Here is an 18,047-nt window from a genome sequence, read left to right as displayed (position 1 = left end):
AAAAAAAACTGTCCTGGTGTCTATTCACCTTTTAAAAAAAAAAAAAAAAAAAAAAGGCAGTTCCTAAAATAGCCTGAAAACGAAACACTTTTTTTTTTTAAGTTTTTATTTCAATGTGGGGCTCGGACTCAAGTCCAGAGATCAGGAGTTGCACTCTTCTAACTGAGCCTGCCAGGTGCCCCAACAATAAGCTAACTTAAATAATTGGTTAGGAACAGAAAACAAACTGATGGTTGCCAGAGGGGGAAATGGGCAAAATGGATGAAGGAGAGTGGGAGATAGAGGCTTCTAGTTATGGAATAAGTAAGTCACAAGAATAAAAGGCACAGCCGTAGGGAATATAGTCAATCACATTGTAATAGCATTATATGGTGGTTGTATGGTGCCATACAAGTGGAACAAGTGGAACTACACTTGTGGTGAGCACAGCATAACATACAGAGATGGTGAATCACTATGATGTACACCTAAAACTAATGTAACATTGTAAAATAGACTCCAATAAAAAAATTTAAATAATAAAGAAATAGGTTTACAGAAATGCATGATATCACATACTTCTAATTCAGTTTCATTCATTCTGCTCTTCCTGGTATTTTTTTAGTATGGTACAATAAATAGAGTTTACCATCATAACTTTTAAACATACAAGTCAGTGGCAGTAAGTATAGTCACAATGTTGTACAGCCACCACCAGTATCCATCTCCAGAATGTTTTTCATCAAACCAAACAGGAACTTTATGCCCATTAAATAACTCTGTATTCCCTGTCCCTCAACTTTAGTAATCTCAAGTTAATTTGTCTCTAAATTTGTCTATTAGGTACCAAATATAATTTGTCCATCATGTGTGACTTATTTCACGTAGCATGTGTCCAAGGTTCAAAGACCATATAACAGCGTGTGTGTATCACAATTTCATTCCTTTTTATGACTAATAAAACTCTGTATGTATATTTTGTTCATCCACTAATCTGTTGACAGACATATAGGCTGTTTCCACCTTTTGGCTATTGTGAATAATGCCACTTTGAACACTGGTATACTAGTTATCTGGTTGAGTCCTTATTTTCAAATTTTGTGAGGTATATAACCCAGGAAATAAAATTGCCAGATCATATGATAATTCTGAATTTAACTTTTTTAGGAAACACCAACCTATTTTCCATGGTAGCTGTACCATTTACATGCCCATCAAAAATGCATAAGGATTCTAATTTCTCCACATTATTGTCAACACCTGAGACTTTCCTTTTTTCTTTTTAATTACAGCTTTCCTAGTGGATATGAAGCAGTATCTCAGTGTGGTTTTGATTTGTATTTTTCTAATGACTAAAGATGTTGAGATTTTTTGTGTGTTTATTGGCCACTGAATATCTTCTTTGGGGAAATGTCTATTCAAGTTGTTTGCTCATTTTTTTAATTGGGTTTTTGTTCACACATTTGCTTGTCATCCTTGTGCAGGGGCCATGCTAATCTTCTCTATATCATTCGAATTTTAGTCTACGTGCTGCTGAAAAAAAGGACTAATTGCGGTTTTTTGTTGAATTAGAGAAATTCTGGATATTAATCTCACATTTGATATGTGATTTCCAAATATATTCTCTCATTCTATGGGTTATCTTCTCACTCTTTAAGAATGCTCTCTGATGTACAAAAGTTTGTAATTTTGATGAAACCAGTATATTTTTTTAAAAGAATGAAAACAAGAGTGGCACCCAAATGGATGGCTAAAATGATAAAGACAAATAATGCCAAGAATTAGTAAGGATGTGGAATAACTGTAGCTCTCATATTTTTTGTTGGGATAACTTGAGAACATTGTTTGCAGCATATACTGAAGAACACAGCATATCCACTGATCCAAAAAGTCCTATACACAAAACAATGGTGTATGCTCATCAAAATACATACAGAAATATCCACAGGAGAACTGTTTGTAAAAAGTTCAAAACTGGAAACAATTGAAATGTCCATTAAAAGTAGAATGGATGAAGTGTGGCATAATCACACACTAGATTACAACACAATAATAAACCTTTCACTGATGGCATATATACCAAAGTCAGATGCTAATTTTTATTTCTTACTACACTGGATTTATACCAAAACTGTAAAGGTTAAGAAGTCTTAATTAACCATGCTTCAAATCACAAATTTGGAACACAGAAATCTTTGATCAACAATTCAGAGCTCTGTAACTGTTAGTCTGCAATTCCTCAATTCAGATACATTTCTAAGTCAAATCTAAAGTTATGAAAATCTTTAAATGTATTATCACTCACCTTTGCTTTTAAAATGTCAGACATTTCAGAATGATTATTATATGGCTTTTGTTGCAGTGGCTGCCTGTACTTTACCCACTGGTCACCAGGAGAACCTTCAGGAAATAACTGCTGACTGTGGCGGAATTTGGTTCGACTATACCAAGATTTAAAAAATAAAAATCAGATCACAAAATTTTCACTTAAACTTCTTCTAACACTTTGATAGTTTATCTTATAGATCACAAACTTTACTTTCTTATTTAATCTCTATCTCTCCACAGTGGACTACAAGTTCCATAAGAGTTGGGATTCTTACCTCCTTATCCTCAGCATCCAGAAGAGTGCCTGGTGTTCACTATTTCTTGATTGGTTAAGTGTTATTTTTAACCCCAAATTTTTCTAAGTTATCCATATTACCCCCTCCCTATTAGTAATTATACCTTTAAAAATCAGAAGGAAATAATTCTAAATTGAGTTGAAACAAACACACGTGGCTATTCCTTCTTACTAGGAGAGACAACGCATTCTCGCCAAGATGTTTAAAATATAGAATTTGATCCTGCACACGTTGGTTATGGATCCCTTCCATTCTAGAGGAAGATCTGAAAATTTAAGCTATATTCTAAAGCAAAAAATTAAGGGGCCCAAGAAAATAGACGAGCAAATTTTAAAGTCTGGTCTCAAATTCTCATGTGAAAGATTTTGATTGTAAATGGTTGTACTCACATAGTACAATAAAGTTTCTAATAAAGAACATTTTATAGTACTACTTACATTTATAATACAGTCCAGAGTCATTGATCCAAAGAACTGTACTACAGTGATTATTTCAGAGTTCTCCTTTCCCATTTAAAAATTATAATAAAATTGCAGCATGCCTATTTTCTTGAGACAAAATTCAGGTATTTCCTCCAACATATCACAGACATTAGTCTATATGCTAAAAACACCATCCTGCCTAAGAAACCTGAAATTTGGTTAAAATTGCTTCATTACATCCTAACTCCTCTCTCCAGGACTACAAAGCCTAGGACTAAAAGATATGGACATCATATAGCACACTATGGTGGACAAAGCCTTCCAAACATGAAAAGTCAAGACAATTTTTTTTTCCTAAACACTATCACTATTTCATAATGTTTTAGTAGTTACAGTTCTTTTTAATCTTAGCTACACTCCTATTTACTTTTCCTATACTGTTTCGTTTATGTCTAGTAGTATATAATTTGATGATTATAATTACAGGTTCCGAAAGGTGGAAATAACCCTTGAGGCATTTAGTCCAAGCTCCTGTCCTCATAAAACCCAATTAGGATGGAATATTCCCGATGTATTTTAAAAAAATACTGATTGTAGATATTGTTTGTTCCTGTTTAATTTTTGAAGCCCTCAGATATAATCAGAACATCTATATTAAAGTAAATGTAAAATGCAACTCCCTCTGAGCCTAACATATACAAAGTTCTACCAAGCTTATTACAAATATATATGCTTATAAACAAAATTACTCAGCCTACTCTATAATTATGATTTGGATATAATTAAGTTCCAACCAAGAAAATGTTCTTTGTGGTTACTGTCCATGTAACAGTCATTTTTTACAATACAACCAACAAGTCTTTGTTAGGGAAAGAAAAGAAGCAAGCCCAAGTCTTCATAGTTCTATCTTTCTGAACAAATTATACATCAGCATTCCTCATCTACCCTACACAAAAACAGACCTCAATATATCCTCCACTCAAGGATCTTCGGAGACTCAACTGTCCCTAAAGCAGGATATGAGAACAGAACAGTAGCAACATGCACAGAGGCAGATTTTTTTCTTTTCCTCATGTTCTATCAACCCATCTAAAAAGTTGGTACCCTCTTGTGTATACTATTTTAAAAATGTGCCTGAAGCTCCTTTCCAATTTCAATTAACCTTTTCATCTCATCAAAAACCCTTAAAAAAAAATTTCTATTATCTTAAGACCAGTAACAAAATAATTCCAAAAAGGAATCTAACGCCTCTCTAAACTTTAGAAGCAAAATGCTACTACTGCATTAAAAACTATCAGAAAGTAGGAATCCTATGAATATATTTCTTTACCTCAATTTTTCCACAGTGGGTTTAGCTGGTGTACTACCAACTGAGGAAAATCCATTGTCACTGTCTGAGGAATCTCCAAATCTCCGTGAAAGCCAGTCCCTTAAAGGCCTATGGAAACATTAAGAATTCACTCTTAACACTCGGCTACATAAAAAAAAAAAAACTATCAGAATTATGAAGGTTAGTTTTGTATTTTAAGAAATAGGATCATACCTGATAAAGGGAATGGCCATAAAAAATTTGTTAGGTGCCAAACCAAGTTTGGATTTTGGGGTCATATCATTTCTATGACAGGGCAATTTCTCAATGGAGAACCACTCAATGTTCTGAGACACAAGAAAATAATTCATTTAGTTAATTATCATCAAAGAGTTTCTAAAAGCAATCTCCTACTTCACTCAATTGGGATACTATCCAGCAATCTGAAAATACTTTCAATTACATACCCGAATTTCTCTTCTGGTTTTCGGGTTAAATTTTGTGTCTTTTGGAATTCCTGGAATGATGTACAAACGAGCAAGCTGGTCATTGATTCGAAGTTCAATGTAATCATCCTTACAAATATAATCTTTGATATCAAAACCAGTTTCTTCAAAGACCTGGAAATTTGACACATTTGGATGATTTTCATTTGTTGCTGTTAGCTCTCCAGTACATTAAATTTATTTCAAAGCAAAAACTCAGAAATATCCAGGCAATTAAAGGCATGAAAACATTGGGCAAGAAATCAGAATATTCTAGGACCTAGTTCTAGCTCTGACCTGTTCAACTACAGATAAACCCTTTTATGTATCTAAGCCTAAGTTCTTCACCTATTCAATGAAGGAAGATGTGGGACACTGTGATTTACAAAAAGAATACATATTATTTAATTTTCATCCCCTTTCTGGTACAAAGCTCCTAAAACCCTTGGAATTTCCTAATGGATGAAAGCAACCAAGGTATTCTTTTGTTGCATTACTGAGGTGACTTTTGGACCCCACATAAATATGGGTGGCTGACTGCCAGGACAACCAACCAAGGGAATAGAAGATTAGAACTTTCAGTCCACCCTCAACGCCTACCCCGCCCTCCCATCTTCCACAAAGGGGGGAAAGGCTGGAGATTGAGCTCAATGATCAACACCCAATGATTCAACCAACCCTGCCTAACATAAAGCAGCCTCCATAAAAACCCAAGGGTGGGGGACAGACACACAACGTCCAGGTGGGTGAATGCAGAAATTGTGGAAAAGTAGTACACTAGGAGACAACAAAGAAGTTTCACACCCTTTCCCCATATCATGCCCTCTGCAGCTTTTCCATCTGGGTGTTCTTGAGTTATAGATCTTCTTTTTTTATTATTATTTTTTGTAAGATTTTATTTATTTATTCATGAGAGACACACAGAGAGAGAGAGAGGCAGAGACACAGGCAGAGGGAGAAGCAGACTTCGCGCAGAGAACCTGACGTGGGACTTGATCCCGGGTCTCCAGGATCACGCCCTGGGCTGAAGGTGGTGTTAAACTGCTGAGCCACCTGGGCTGCCCCATAGATCCTTTTAAATACACCTGCGATCAAGTATGTAAAATGTTTCTCTCAGTTCTGAGAACCACTCTAGTGAATTAATCAAACCCAAAAAGAAGAGGTCTTTGGAATCTAGGTTAGAAGCACAGATGACAACCTGGACTTGCAACGTCATCTGAAATAAATGGCAGTCTTGTAGGTCTGAGAGCCCTTAACCTGTGGAATCTGATGCCATTTCCAGGTAGAGTCAGAATTGAGTTGAATTGTAGGGCACCCATCCAATGTCTGACAATTGCTTGCTGGTCTGAGGAATGCCACTCCCCTTCCAACACACACATACAATGTAATTGATTCTGGAACTCTTACAATGTTAGAATACAGCAGCAGTTCCCAGTCTGTGCAAAGTACACCACTGGGACCACATATGGATATTATTCACGGCCATCTACAAATCTACGTGTAAACCAAGCTACACACTAAAAATTGTCTTATGCAAATAAAACTGTTTCTCAAACATGAAAACTGACTGTGATTAATGCTAACATTTAAACGGACAGATTCCAAAAGTACAGATACAACCCCCTGGGTCGCAGGGAGGTGAATGGAAAAGAACTGAAAACTAGTAAAACAGACTCATGGGTTCTAAAATGGCCTTCCCTCAGCAGTGCCCCAGGGTCAGAGGAGGAACTGGGAGAACATAAATTCCAAGAACTGATGTTACATCTCATCTTTACCTCTTCCCTCAACCAGAGAAACCACTCTGATTAACATACTGGGCTTCTGTATAAAAAACCCAGGCTTTTTATAGGCTGTATAAAGGCTTCTGTATAAAATAAAAAACCACTGGTCTCTTCTGGCCTTAAAGTTCTCCCTCAAATAACATTTGTATTATTCTGACAAAGCCCTTCTCTACTTCTTCCCCACTTCATCCCCACCAATCAAAAAGGCTTTGAATGCTCAGTAGCTAGAACCCACTGTGGATCTTTTACCCTGAAGCTGCTCTCCTTTCCTCTGGTTTCAGCACCTCCTAACCAACCAGTGGGACAGAAGATGTTAAAACACATGGACAGGCCTGAATCTCTTGATATAGGTGTGAAGGAACTAATTCTACTCATTTGTCTCTTCCCTCTTTGTCAGCTCATATACCTCTTTCCACATTCCTCAAAAAAGGCATAGCTATCCTTCTCTCAGACATGTATAGTCTAGGACTTTCAACTTAAGCTCCTCCACAACACCCAACTCATTTCTGTCACCATTTCTGTAAATTCCTAAGTATGCTAAACCTCCTGTTCCTCATTAAAACAACAACAACAAAAACTAGGTGAATATACTCACTTGAAAAATGTTCTTGGTATATAGAAAAGGAGAAACATTAGTTGTATTTCCTCCTTCTGGAAATGTCAGACTGGGTACCTAAGTACATATGTGATACTGAAAAAAGGAGTTCTCTAGTTCTGTTTCTTTATATCTAACATCTGGTATTGTAGGAAAACACAGAAACAATCTATTAAATGTGATCAATGACATTCAAACACAGCAAAACTATGTATCTTTCCCAGAATAATATTCTGAAGCTCAGTGACAGATGTCATGGTTTCACATCTCTCCAAATCTTAATATTTATATACACAAGACAATATAATTAAAATCATCAATCATGTGGATTTATTTCACAATGCATATATGCTATCTGATGTTCCCATTAAAGCAAAATCCAGATGCTTCAGTTTTCCTTTTACTTAAAACAAAGGTCTACTCTACTGCTTGAGACAGAGTTTAAAAATATTTTTGATTAAAAATCAACTTTGATGGATATTAGACTTATAGGTATAACAAGACAGGGGCACTTAAAAAAAAAGACTGGAAAACCAAATGTTTGCACATCAATGATACATGAAACTGGTGGTATTTTTTTTTTGAAACTTGTCTTCTTCATCAAAGGGAAGACTTCAACCAGAAGACATTCACAATACAATCTAAAATATATGAGAAAGTCCTATGCATCAACAAGTAACCAGGGCAGCATCTTTCAGCTCAGGTCATGATCCCGGAGCCCCACATCAGACTACCTGCCCAACAGGATGTCTGCTTCTCCCTCTGCCCTCACCCCATTCATGCTTGCGCACGTTCTCTCTCTCAAATGAATAAAAATCTTTATAAAAATAAAATAAGTAGCCCAACTTTTAAAAAGCAGATAACATATAAGTGGGTACTTAATAAAGAAGACATTTAAATGGCCAATAAGAACATGACAATGTGGGATCCCTGGGTGGCGCAGCGGTTTGGTGCCTGCCTTTGGCCCAGGGCGCAATCCTGGAGACGCAGGATCGAATCCCACGTCAGGCTCCCGGTGCATGGAGCCTGCTTCTCCCTCTGCCTGTGTCTCTGCCTCTCTCTCTCTCTCTCTCTGTGACTATCATAAATAAATAAAGTCTTTAAAAAAAAAAAAAAAAAAAGAACATGACAATGTGCTCAACATCATTAAGCTTCAGGAAAATGAAAAATACAAAAAAAAAAAAGAAAAATACAATGATAAAGCATTACATTCCCAGCAAAATGGCTAAATTTTTTAAAGCGAGATATAATTAATGAATAACATTAGTTTCAAAATTACGATACAATGATTTGATATTTGTATATACTGTCAAATGACATAAGATTTTTTTGTACGTTGGGATGTCTGGGTGGCTCAGCAGTTTAGCACCTGCCATCAGCTCAGGGCGTGATCCTGGAGACCTGGGATGAAGTTCCACATCGGGCTCCCTGCATAGAGCCTGATTCTCCCTCTGCCTGTGTCTCTACTTCTCTCTTTCTGTGTCTCTCATAAATAAATAAATAAATAAAATCTTTAAAAAAAATTGTACATTTATGGAGATATAATTGACATATACTACTGCATAAGCTTAAAGCATACAGCAGAATGGTTCGACTTACATATATTGTTAAATGATTACCACCTTTAGTTAGCGATTATTGCCTCATATAGATACAATAAAAAGAAAAAGCAGAACATTTTTTTCCTTGTGATGAGAACTCTTAAGATCTACTCTCCCTTAGCAAACATATATATCATACAGCAGTGGTTACCTGGAGTCATCATGCTGTATATTACATCCCTAGTACTTAACTGTAACGGAAAGTACAAACTTCAAACTTCCATTTTGTACTTTGTAGCTGAGCTACAAAGTTTGTACCTTTTGACAGTGTTCTTCAATTCTCCCTATCCCCATCCCCTCACTTCTGGGAACAACAAATCTGATCTCTTTTTCTGGGACTGCTTTATTTTTTCTTTTCAAATTCCACATGTAACTGAGATCATACAGTATTTGTCTTTCTCTGACTTATTTCACTTAACACAATGCCCTCAAGGTCCATGTATGTTGTACAAATGGCAGGATTTCCTTATTTAATGGCCGAATAATACCATTTTTGTGCAGGTATCTATATATATACACACACACCCTACAACTTCTTTATCCATTTACCTGTCAACGGACACTTAGGTTGTTTCCATTTCTTAGCTACTGTAAATAACACTATGATCATGGAGTACAGTATTTTTTCAAATTAGAGTTTTAGTTTCCTTTGAATACATTGCCAGAAGTGGAATGCTGGATCACATAGTAGTTCTATTTTTTGAGAAACATCCATACTGTTTTCCACAGTGAGCATATCAGTTTGCAATCAATCTCACCACCAGTACAAAAGGGTTCCCTTTTCTCCACATCCTCGCACACTGGTCCTTTCTGATCTTTTTGATAATGGCCATTCTAACAGGTGTGAGGTGATAGCTTATTGGGTTTTTTTCCCTCTCACTGTGGTTTTGATTTGCAATTTCCCTAATGACTAGTGATGTTGAATATCTTTTCATGTACTTGCTGGTCATTTGTGTATCTTCTTTGGGAAAATGTCTATTCTGGTCTTTTGTTCATTTTTAATTGGATTATTAGGAATATTGATATACATATATGTGTATACATATATGTATATCAATGACATATTATAGATATATATAATAAAATATAAAATATATATATTTATTGGAGTTCGATTTGCCAACATATAACACCCAGTGCTCATCCCGTCAAGTGCCCTCTTCAGTGCCTGTCACCCAGCACTGTCTAGAAGTTCCTTAAATATTTTGGGCATTAACCCCTTATCATATATATATATATATATAGTTTGCAAATATTTTTTTCCATTCTGTAGGCTTTTTATTTTGTTGATGCTTTCTTTTGCTCTAGCTTTTCAGTCTGATGTAGTCTCACTTGTTTATTTTATTGCTTGTGCTTTTGGCATCACATGCAAAAAATTATTGCTAAGACACATGTCCACGAGCTTTTTCCTTTGTCTCCTTCTAGAAGTTTTGTGATTTTAGGTCTTACATTTATTACATTTAAGTCTTTCATCCATTTCAAGTTAATTTTTATGAGTGGTATAAGAAAGAGGTCTAATTTCATTTTTTGGTCAATGTCTGATTTTCCCAGCACCATTTACTGAAGAGACCATCTTTCTTGTATTTTCTGGTCTCTTTGTCAATTATTAGTTGACCTTACATGCTTGAGTTGATTTCTGGGCTCTCAATTCTGTTTCACTGATCCATTCTTCTGTTTTTAAGTCAGTACCATACTGTGTTGATGACCAAAGTCTTATAGTATAGCTTGAAATCATAAGTGTGATGACTCCCCTCTCTGTTCTTCCAGGATTGTGTTGGTTATTCAGGATCTTTTATGGTTCTGAGCGAACTGTAGGACTGTTTTTTCCTGTTTCTATTAAAAAAAAATGCCACTGGAATCTTGATACAGATTGCACAGAATTTATAGATGGCTTTTACTAGTATTAACATTTTAACAATATTAATTCTAATCCATAAACATGGGATAAAACTATTTCTCATGGAGGCCGGGATAACTAGAACTCTCATATGTAGGTAGTTAGGAATGTACATTGGTACAACCCTCCAGAAAACCCCTGGCAATAGCAAGTGCTGACAATATTCTCTATCTTGATCTGGGTGGTGGTTTCACAGATATATACATATATAAAAATTATTAAATTGTTCAGATTAGTTTCCTTCCTTGAATAGTATTTATAATCAGAAATAAGTATACATACCTAGTCGTGTAAGTCTGTAAGTGAGAAACTATGCTGAAAGTAAACAGTATAATCTAAGTTCCTTGTGAGCAAATCCTGTTAACTTTGTGTTACAAATAGTATCTAACTAAAAACAGGCTTAATAAATTAAGTATTAATGAAAGACTGAGGAACATTCTCAAATTAAAGGAGACTGAAGATATGTAGTAATTAAATGTAAACACAATGCCTGAGCCTGGAATAGAATCCTGGATGGGGAAGGGGGCTGGAATTGTTGAAAAGGACCATAATGGGGCGCTTAGTAAATCTGAACATTAATTGCCCATTAGATAATACCTATTGATATTAAAATCCTGAATTCGATAATCACACTGTGATTACGTAAGAGAACTTATTAGCTCTTAAAATTTACATGCAGAAGCATTTAGGGCTTAAGATGCATTATGTCTACAATTTACTCCTAAATTATTCAGCGATAATAATAAAAACCAAATGATGCCTCAGTGGTACAGTTGGTTAAGCGTGTGACTCTTGGTTTTGGCTCTGGTTGTGATCTCAGGATAGTGAGATCAAATCCTGTGTGAGGTTCCACGCACAGCTCAGTCTAAGATGCTCTCTCCCTCTGCCTCCCTTCATGTGCTCACTTGTGCACACGCAGGTGTGCACTCTCCCACTCTCTCTCTCTAAATATATAAATAAATCTTTAGAGGTGCCTGGGTAGCTCATTCAGTCAAGCATCTGACTCTTGATTTTGGCTCAGGTCATGATCTCAGGGTTGTCATATAGAGCCCTGCAAGAGGCTCCACATTTGGCAGGAGTCTGCCTGGGATTCTCTCTTTCTCCCTCTGCCCTCCCCCTGTTCCCGTGCTCTCCCCCTCTCTCTCTCTTCTAAAATAAATAATCTTTTTAAAATAATAAAATAAAAACTGGGCCACACCTTGGGTGGCTCAGTCGGTCAAGCATCTGCCTTGGCTCAGGTCATTATCTCAGGATCCTGGGATCAAGCCCCACATCAGGCTCCCTGCTTAGTGGGGATTCTGGTTCTCTCTCCCTCTGCCCCCTGCACCCCCACCATCTGTACCCTCTGCTGTCTTTCATGCTCCTCTCAAATAAGTAAAATGTTTTAATAATTGATTTGCCTCTAAAGTTAAGAATCCATTCTCATACTTACTAGGGAAAGTTTTTAGTAACTCACTTACATATAAAGATACCAAAGACAAAAATGTTAATACCATCTTCTGTGAATCAAATCCATTCTTGTATTATAATACTTCATTTTCCTGGCACACAGAATAGCATTAACTTCTCAAATGGTATCAGATAAAAGTCCCTAAGTTAAGATTAAACACTGTGCTATCCAAAAAGCACCAGCACAGATAGTGAAATTTTCTGCCTATTATCTTATGTTCTTTATAAACCTATAGGAAGAGATACAAGAAATCTACCAAGTTCCGCCATACAAATCCTATCAAGGTTAAATCACATAAATGCATATTTAAAGTCAGTTTCATTACAATAAAATATATCGTTTTGCTAAATAATAAGCAACAAAATGAAATCCTAAAAATGCAAATGAACTGCCAAGTATCATTTGCTTATGCAACAACTGGTGCTTCACAACTAACAATAAAAGTATACTGAGGTTGTCCTAATACAACCTTTCAACAATATCGAAAACATTTTTCACATCTTTGTCCTAAAGCTACTACTTTACTGAATAAAAGTAATCAGACCCCAATTAACAAAGGTGAACCAAAAGGTCAAAGATTAGAAACTACTAATTAAGATGGTGCTAAGCTTTCTATTGACAATTATCCATACCTTGTCCCTGATAAGGCTATTTGCCACTGCTTCTTTCAGTTCAGCCCACATATATAGCCCTTTTAAGATAGGTCAGTTCTGCTACAACAAAACACCCCTGGATGGCCATATTTAATGAAATAATAACATTAACCTAATTATAACAAACCAAATTAATATGTTACTAGCAACTTAAAAAGAAGGGTAATGATAGAATTGCATAATTTAGAAGTCTAAGAAAAAGTGTTGAAGGCATTATCCTAAGTCTAACATCAGCTAGAAAAATTAGGACAGGACTCCTCCTTCTAGGTTAATACAAGTGAAAATGAGAAGGAACACTGGGAAATTAACATGGACTTCTCCAAAAAACAACAATCTGATTTTAAACTAAAACTTCACATAGATGGTACCTCCCATCCCTACCCACCACCAGACAGCACTACTTCTGTTATATTGTAGTACCACCCAGTGGCAGAAGGACACACTACAAGTCTAGGACTGCTAGTTGAATACTTTCATTATTCAAAATGGCAACTGCTATGAACTAAACTTTGTGTCACCAAAATTCATGCCGAAGGCCTAACTTTCAGTGTGACTAAATTTGGAGCTAGGGCCTGTGAGGAAGTCATAAAGGTAAAATGAGGTCATAAGGTTGGGAACCTAATGCGACAGTGCTAATCTAACAAGGGGAAGAGACATGGCACATACTCTGCACTCACAAAGGCATCCAGGAAAGACCACATAAGCACACAAGGAGAAAGCAGCTACCTGCAAGCCAGGATGAGAACCCTCACCAGGAACCTTATCAGCAGGCACCTTGATCCTGGACTTCCCAGCCTCTAGAACCGTGAGAGATAAATTTCTGTTCCTTAAGCCACTCTGTCAGTGGTATTTCATTATGGCCTGACTGGACTAATATAGCAATGCTTAACCTTAATCCCAAAATTTTTCTCTCTTTGTAAAAGAGGTAATCATTTAGAAATCAGATATTAAGAGTCAAATTCTAATCTCAAAATTCACAAAAATTAAAGACGAGTTTTTTTCTGACAAGTTCCATTATCAGCTACAGGATGTTTCTTAGATCAGAAAGGTTAGAAGGCTTAATTCTTATTATCAAAAGAAAAAAGTTTTTCCCTGAAATTAAGGGACTATGGTTTCTAAGAATACTTGTGGCCTTCCTCAGAGCAAGACAAAAACTCTAAAACAGAAAAAAAAAAATCAATGATTCAAATCAGAAAGGTGTTATTAGAAAATACATAGACCTTAAAAATCACAAATTCCTTCCATTTTCATCTGTGCTTACAAATGCCCATTTACAAATATTCCTTGACTGTCTATTGTAGTAGTCAGGAACATGGACCCCAGGACCAACCACCACGGTTTTGCATCCCTGTTCTGCTGCTCACTGTGAGAATCTGGTATATTACTAAACTGCAGTTTCAGTTCCTCTCCTATAAAGTAGAGATCATCATCTCCCATAATGCCTGTATCCACCCTACAAGGGGATGCTATCCCCCCAGAGATGCTACATCTCTGTAGCATCCTATCATCTATCCTATCATCTACACTCCATTCTTCCACTCCTCAAGTCCTAATAAAATTTATTTTCTTATAAACTATGTGATCTATAAACATTACTGAAATTAGCAGCACATGAGTAGGACAATCTTTTATCTGAGTATCCCAGAACAGAAAACAAATACAGGTTAACTGCCTCTGCCTCTCTCCTCCCCACCACCCCACTACCCCAGTATCTTATTTCTGCATCATCCTGACTCTTTACAGTATAGTGTACAAAACTGGTCAGAAGAAAGGTTCTAGTGGTACATGGAGATGATCCCTTGGGTACTTCTCTTCAGTTTTGCAAGTTTAAATATCTGATTTTCTCAGAGTTCCTGCAAAAAGATCCTGTTACTGAGACAGCCGATCTCAGCAAATTTAGTCCAAATTTAGCCTGTTTTCTAGTTAATGCTGTGTCTTTTCTGGACCCAGGCAATTACCTTACTGCTATTGAACTAATCTAACTCCACATACAGAACTACACATCAATTGTTCTAAGTAGGATGGTATGATTCCTATTTTGTCCTTCCTTTTGAGCAAGAGGACCACAAAGTTTGAGGACATAAAAAGGGAGACTACAACTGCTCCATTTTGTCTCCTACCATCTATAGAAAGGAAAGGGAAAGCTATTGGGTTATGTGTCAATTTCTTACCTACTACCTAAACAGCTTTCAATTTTAAGAAGTGTGCATAAACCTTCACTTACCTGTATACAATGGCTTTGTCTATATAAGCTGCTGCAAACGCTTACTTAGATTAGCTAAATTTAAAATGCAGTTTTATTCATCTTTTAAATCCTACTCCAAAGTAAAGAACCACTAATGGTTTTCCTATGTTAAATAACTACTACTGGTTTTTTAAGAACCCTAATTACTGGGCAGCCAAGGTGGCTCAGCGGTTTAGCGCCACCTTCAGCCCAGGGCATGATCCTGGAGTCCTGGGATCAAGTCCCATGTTGGGCTCCCTGCATGGAGCTGCTTCTCCCTCTGCCTGTGCCTCTGCCTCTGCCTCTCTGTCTCTCTCTCTGTCTCATGAATAAATAAAAAATAAAAATAAAATAAATAAAATCTAAAAAAAAAATCTTAATTACTATCACTCACTAATAATTACATCCAAACTTAAATCAAGTGGTGAACACTGCTGCAGGAAAACACCGAGTCAAAAGAAAAGAAAACAAAAGAAAAAAATCCAAATGAGATATGCCACAAAATCCATACTGCCATCTCAAAATATTTCAAAGTTAACAGTTATCACTTTGGATTTTAAAGATATTTACTTCTAGTTATGAAGCCCTTAAGTAACTTTTTTTTTTTTTTAAGATTTACTTATTTATTCATGAGAGACAGACAGAGCGAGAGAGGGGGGCAGAGACATAGGCAGATGGAGAAGCCGGCTCTTCACAGGAGCCCTATGCGGGACTCGATCCTGGATCTTGGGATCACAACCTGAGCTGAAGGCAGCTGCCCAACCACTAAGCCACTCAGGCTCCCTTAAATAACTCTTCTTAATAAATGTGTATCCTACAGAGAAATTAAGTGGGACAGGCTTAGGCTAGTGGGACAGGGTTAGGCTATTGACTAACATACGAGAACTATACTGGAACAAAAATCTTTCAACTCCTAGACTAGATTTCTTCCCATTATATCATGCTTTTTTTTTTTTTTTATAAATTTTTATTTATTTATGATAGTCACACAGAGAGAGGGAGAGAGAGGCAGAGACACAGGCAGAGGGAGAAGCAGGCTCCATGCAGGGAGCCCGACGTGGGATTCGATCCTGAGTCTCCAGGATCGTGCCCTGGGCCAAAGGCAGGCGCCAAACCACTGCGCCACCCAGGGATCCCTATATCATGCTTTTTTATAGCTCAATGTCTAAATTTCAAGGATAAGATGTAATGTGATAAATGACAAGGAACTGCTAAATAAGAACACAGTACACAATGTATCACAGGTACTATATAATTAATGCCAAGTAAATCTCTAGATGATAGCTGTTGTTAAAGTTCAGACACTACTGTAGGGTAGAGTTCGCTGGCTAAATTTTTAAATAAATAGAATTTTAATTAAGAATGAACTTTAGAAATTATCCACTCTACAGAATGGCTAGATTCAAAACGACAAGAAATAACAAGTGCTGGTGAACATGCGGAGAAAAAGAAACCCCCATGCACTGTTGGTGGGATACAAACAGGTGCCACCATTGTGCATAACAGTGTTGGAGGTCCCTCAAAACATTAAAAATAAAAATACCACATGATCCAGTAATTCCACTACTATGTATTTACCCAAAGAATATGAAAACACTAATTGAAAATGGTATATGCACTATGTTTATTACAGCATTATTTATAATAGCCAAGACATGGAAGCAACCCAGTGTCCACTGAGAGATGACTGAATAAAGATCTGATGTGTACACACACACACACACACACACACCAGAGGACTATCCACCATAAAAAAGAATGAGATTTTGTCATCTGCAACAACATGGATGGGAACTAGAGAGTATTACATTAGGTGGAATAAGTTAGAGAAAGACATTACCATATGATTTCACTTATGTGTAATCTAAAAAACAAAACAAACCAAAAGCAGAAACAGACCCATAAATAGAGAATTGACAGTTGCCACAGGGGAGCATATTGGGGAATGGGCAAAATGGATGAAGAGGAGTGGGATACACAGAATTCCAATTATGGAATGAGTAAGACACAGGGATGAAAGGTACCATGTAGGGAATACAGCCAATGGTATTTTAAGAACTTTGATGGTGACAAATGATAGCTACACTTGTGATGAGCATAATATAATGTTTAGAACTGCTGAATTCCTAGATTGTACATCTGAAACTAATGTAACAGTTTGTAAACTATACTTCGATTAAAAAAAAATCACTCTAAACCTCATTTTACAAATAAGAAATTCAGGTCCTGTATACAGAGCTAGCTGGTGGCAATCCTTCAGGGAAAAAGGATAATTTGAGCTGGGTCTAGATAGGACTTGAATAGGCAGGGAAGAAGAATGAACCTTCCAGTTATGGCAATATATTAGCAAAGTTTAGAGGCTGAAACAAAGCAGTCGAACGCAAAGAGAATAAATTCTTTTGACTGAGAATAAAGGCAAATAAATTTAGGAATAGCTAAATTTTATGTTGGGGATTAGAGAGGGAGTTTCAATACTGAAAAGAATCATAGGCAATAGGAAACTAGAGAGGGTTTTAAGTAACAAATGTAAATTTCTTAGGAAAGCTCAAATTGTGTACTTGTCTGGAAGCCAAGACTATAAAACATAAAACAAGCATTGTAATTGCCAAAATGTTTTACCAATTGCAAATCCAATTCTTAAAAAAAGGTAGACACTGTATCATCAAAATAGGAAGGAATTAGTGATAATTAAAAATGGGCAAAAAAGAAAATAGAAATAAGGGAAGAATAAATGACAGAGATATGGACAAAAGAATCATTATAAAAGATAAGTTACTTCATGCAGTCAAGTTCTAGAAACATTAGATGGTCCAAACAGTAAGTCACCATGGCTTAAAAAGCACACTCAAAGCATGATTAGCAAATGTTACTGTTTCAAACTGCAGTAACTCACCTCTCTAGCAGCACAATCATGAGGAGCTTCTTCTTTGTTTACTTTTCCTTTTGGAAATCCCCAGCCTGATTTTGCTAGATACCCCTGAACCAGTAGTACCTATAAAAATAAGCAGAGGTAAAAATAAAACTTGC

General features: G+C 36.4%; 2 protein-coding genes and 1 non-coding gene across 4 annotated transcripts in view; 1 reads left to right on the top strand and 2 right to left on the bottom strand.

Annotated features, from left to right (window-relative positions):
- The window catches only part of MCC (MCC regulator of WNT signaling pathway), a 301,430-nt gene extending 298,395 nt beyond the window's left edge, over positions 1-3,035 (top strand). For both annotated transcript variants that reach the window (XR_005358095.1, XR_005358096.1), the window contains one exon: positions 2,342-3,035. The gene's annotated coding sequence lies outside the window, so the exon portion shown is untranslated. The remainder of the gene's footprint in view (positions 1-2,341) is intronic.
- Positions 1-18,047, bottom strand: part of DCP2 (decapping mRNA 2) — a 49,454-nt gene that overhangs the window by 12,553 nt on the left and 18,854 nt on the right. The window contains exons 4-8 of the mRNA XM_038534602.1: positions 17,914-18,012; positions 4,802-4,954; positions 4,569-4,681; positions 4,356-4,463; positions 2,285-2,420 (exon numbers count right to left, since the gene is read on the bottom strand). Of these exons, the coding sequence (XP_038390530.1) occupies positions 2,285-2,420; positions 4,356-4,463; positions 4,569-4,681; positions 4,802-4,954; positions 17,914-18,012 (609 nt within the window). The remainder of the gene's footprint in view (positions 1-2,284; positions 2,421-4,355; positions 4,464-4,568; positions 4,682-4,801; positions 4,955-17,913; positions 18,013-18,047) is intronic.
- LOC119871667 lies at positions 1,419-1,526 on the bottom strand. The gene has a single exon (XR_005358741.1). It is a non-coding gene; the product is annotated as a U6 spliceosomal RNA (small nuclear RNA).

Source organism: Canis lupus, chromosome 4 (genome assembly GCF_011100685.1).
Source record: "Canis lupus familiaris isolate Mischka breed German Shepherd chromosome 4, alternate assembly UU_Cfam_GSD_1.0, whole genome shotgun sequence".
NCBI lineage: Eukaryota > Metazoa > Chordata > Mammalia > Carnivora > Canidae > Canis > Canis lupus.
The sequence above is the reverse complement of the archived record's forward strand: the minus strand, read 5'-3'. Positions and strand labels throughout refer to the sequence as shown.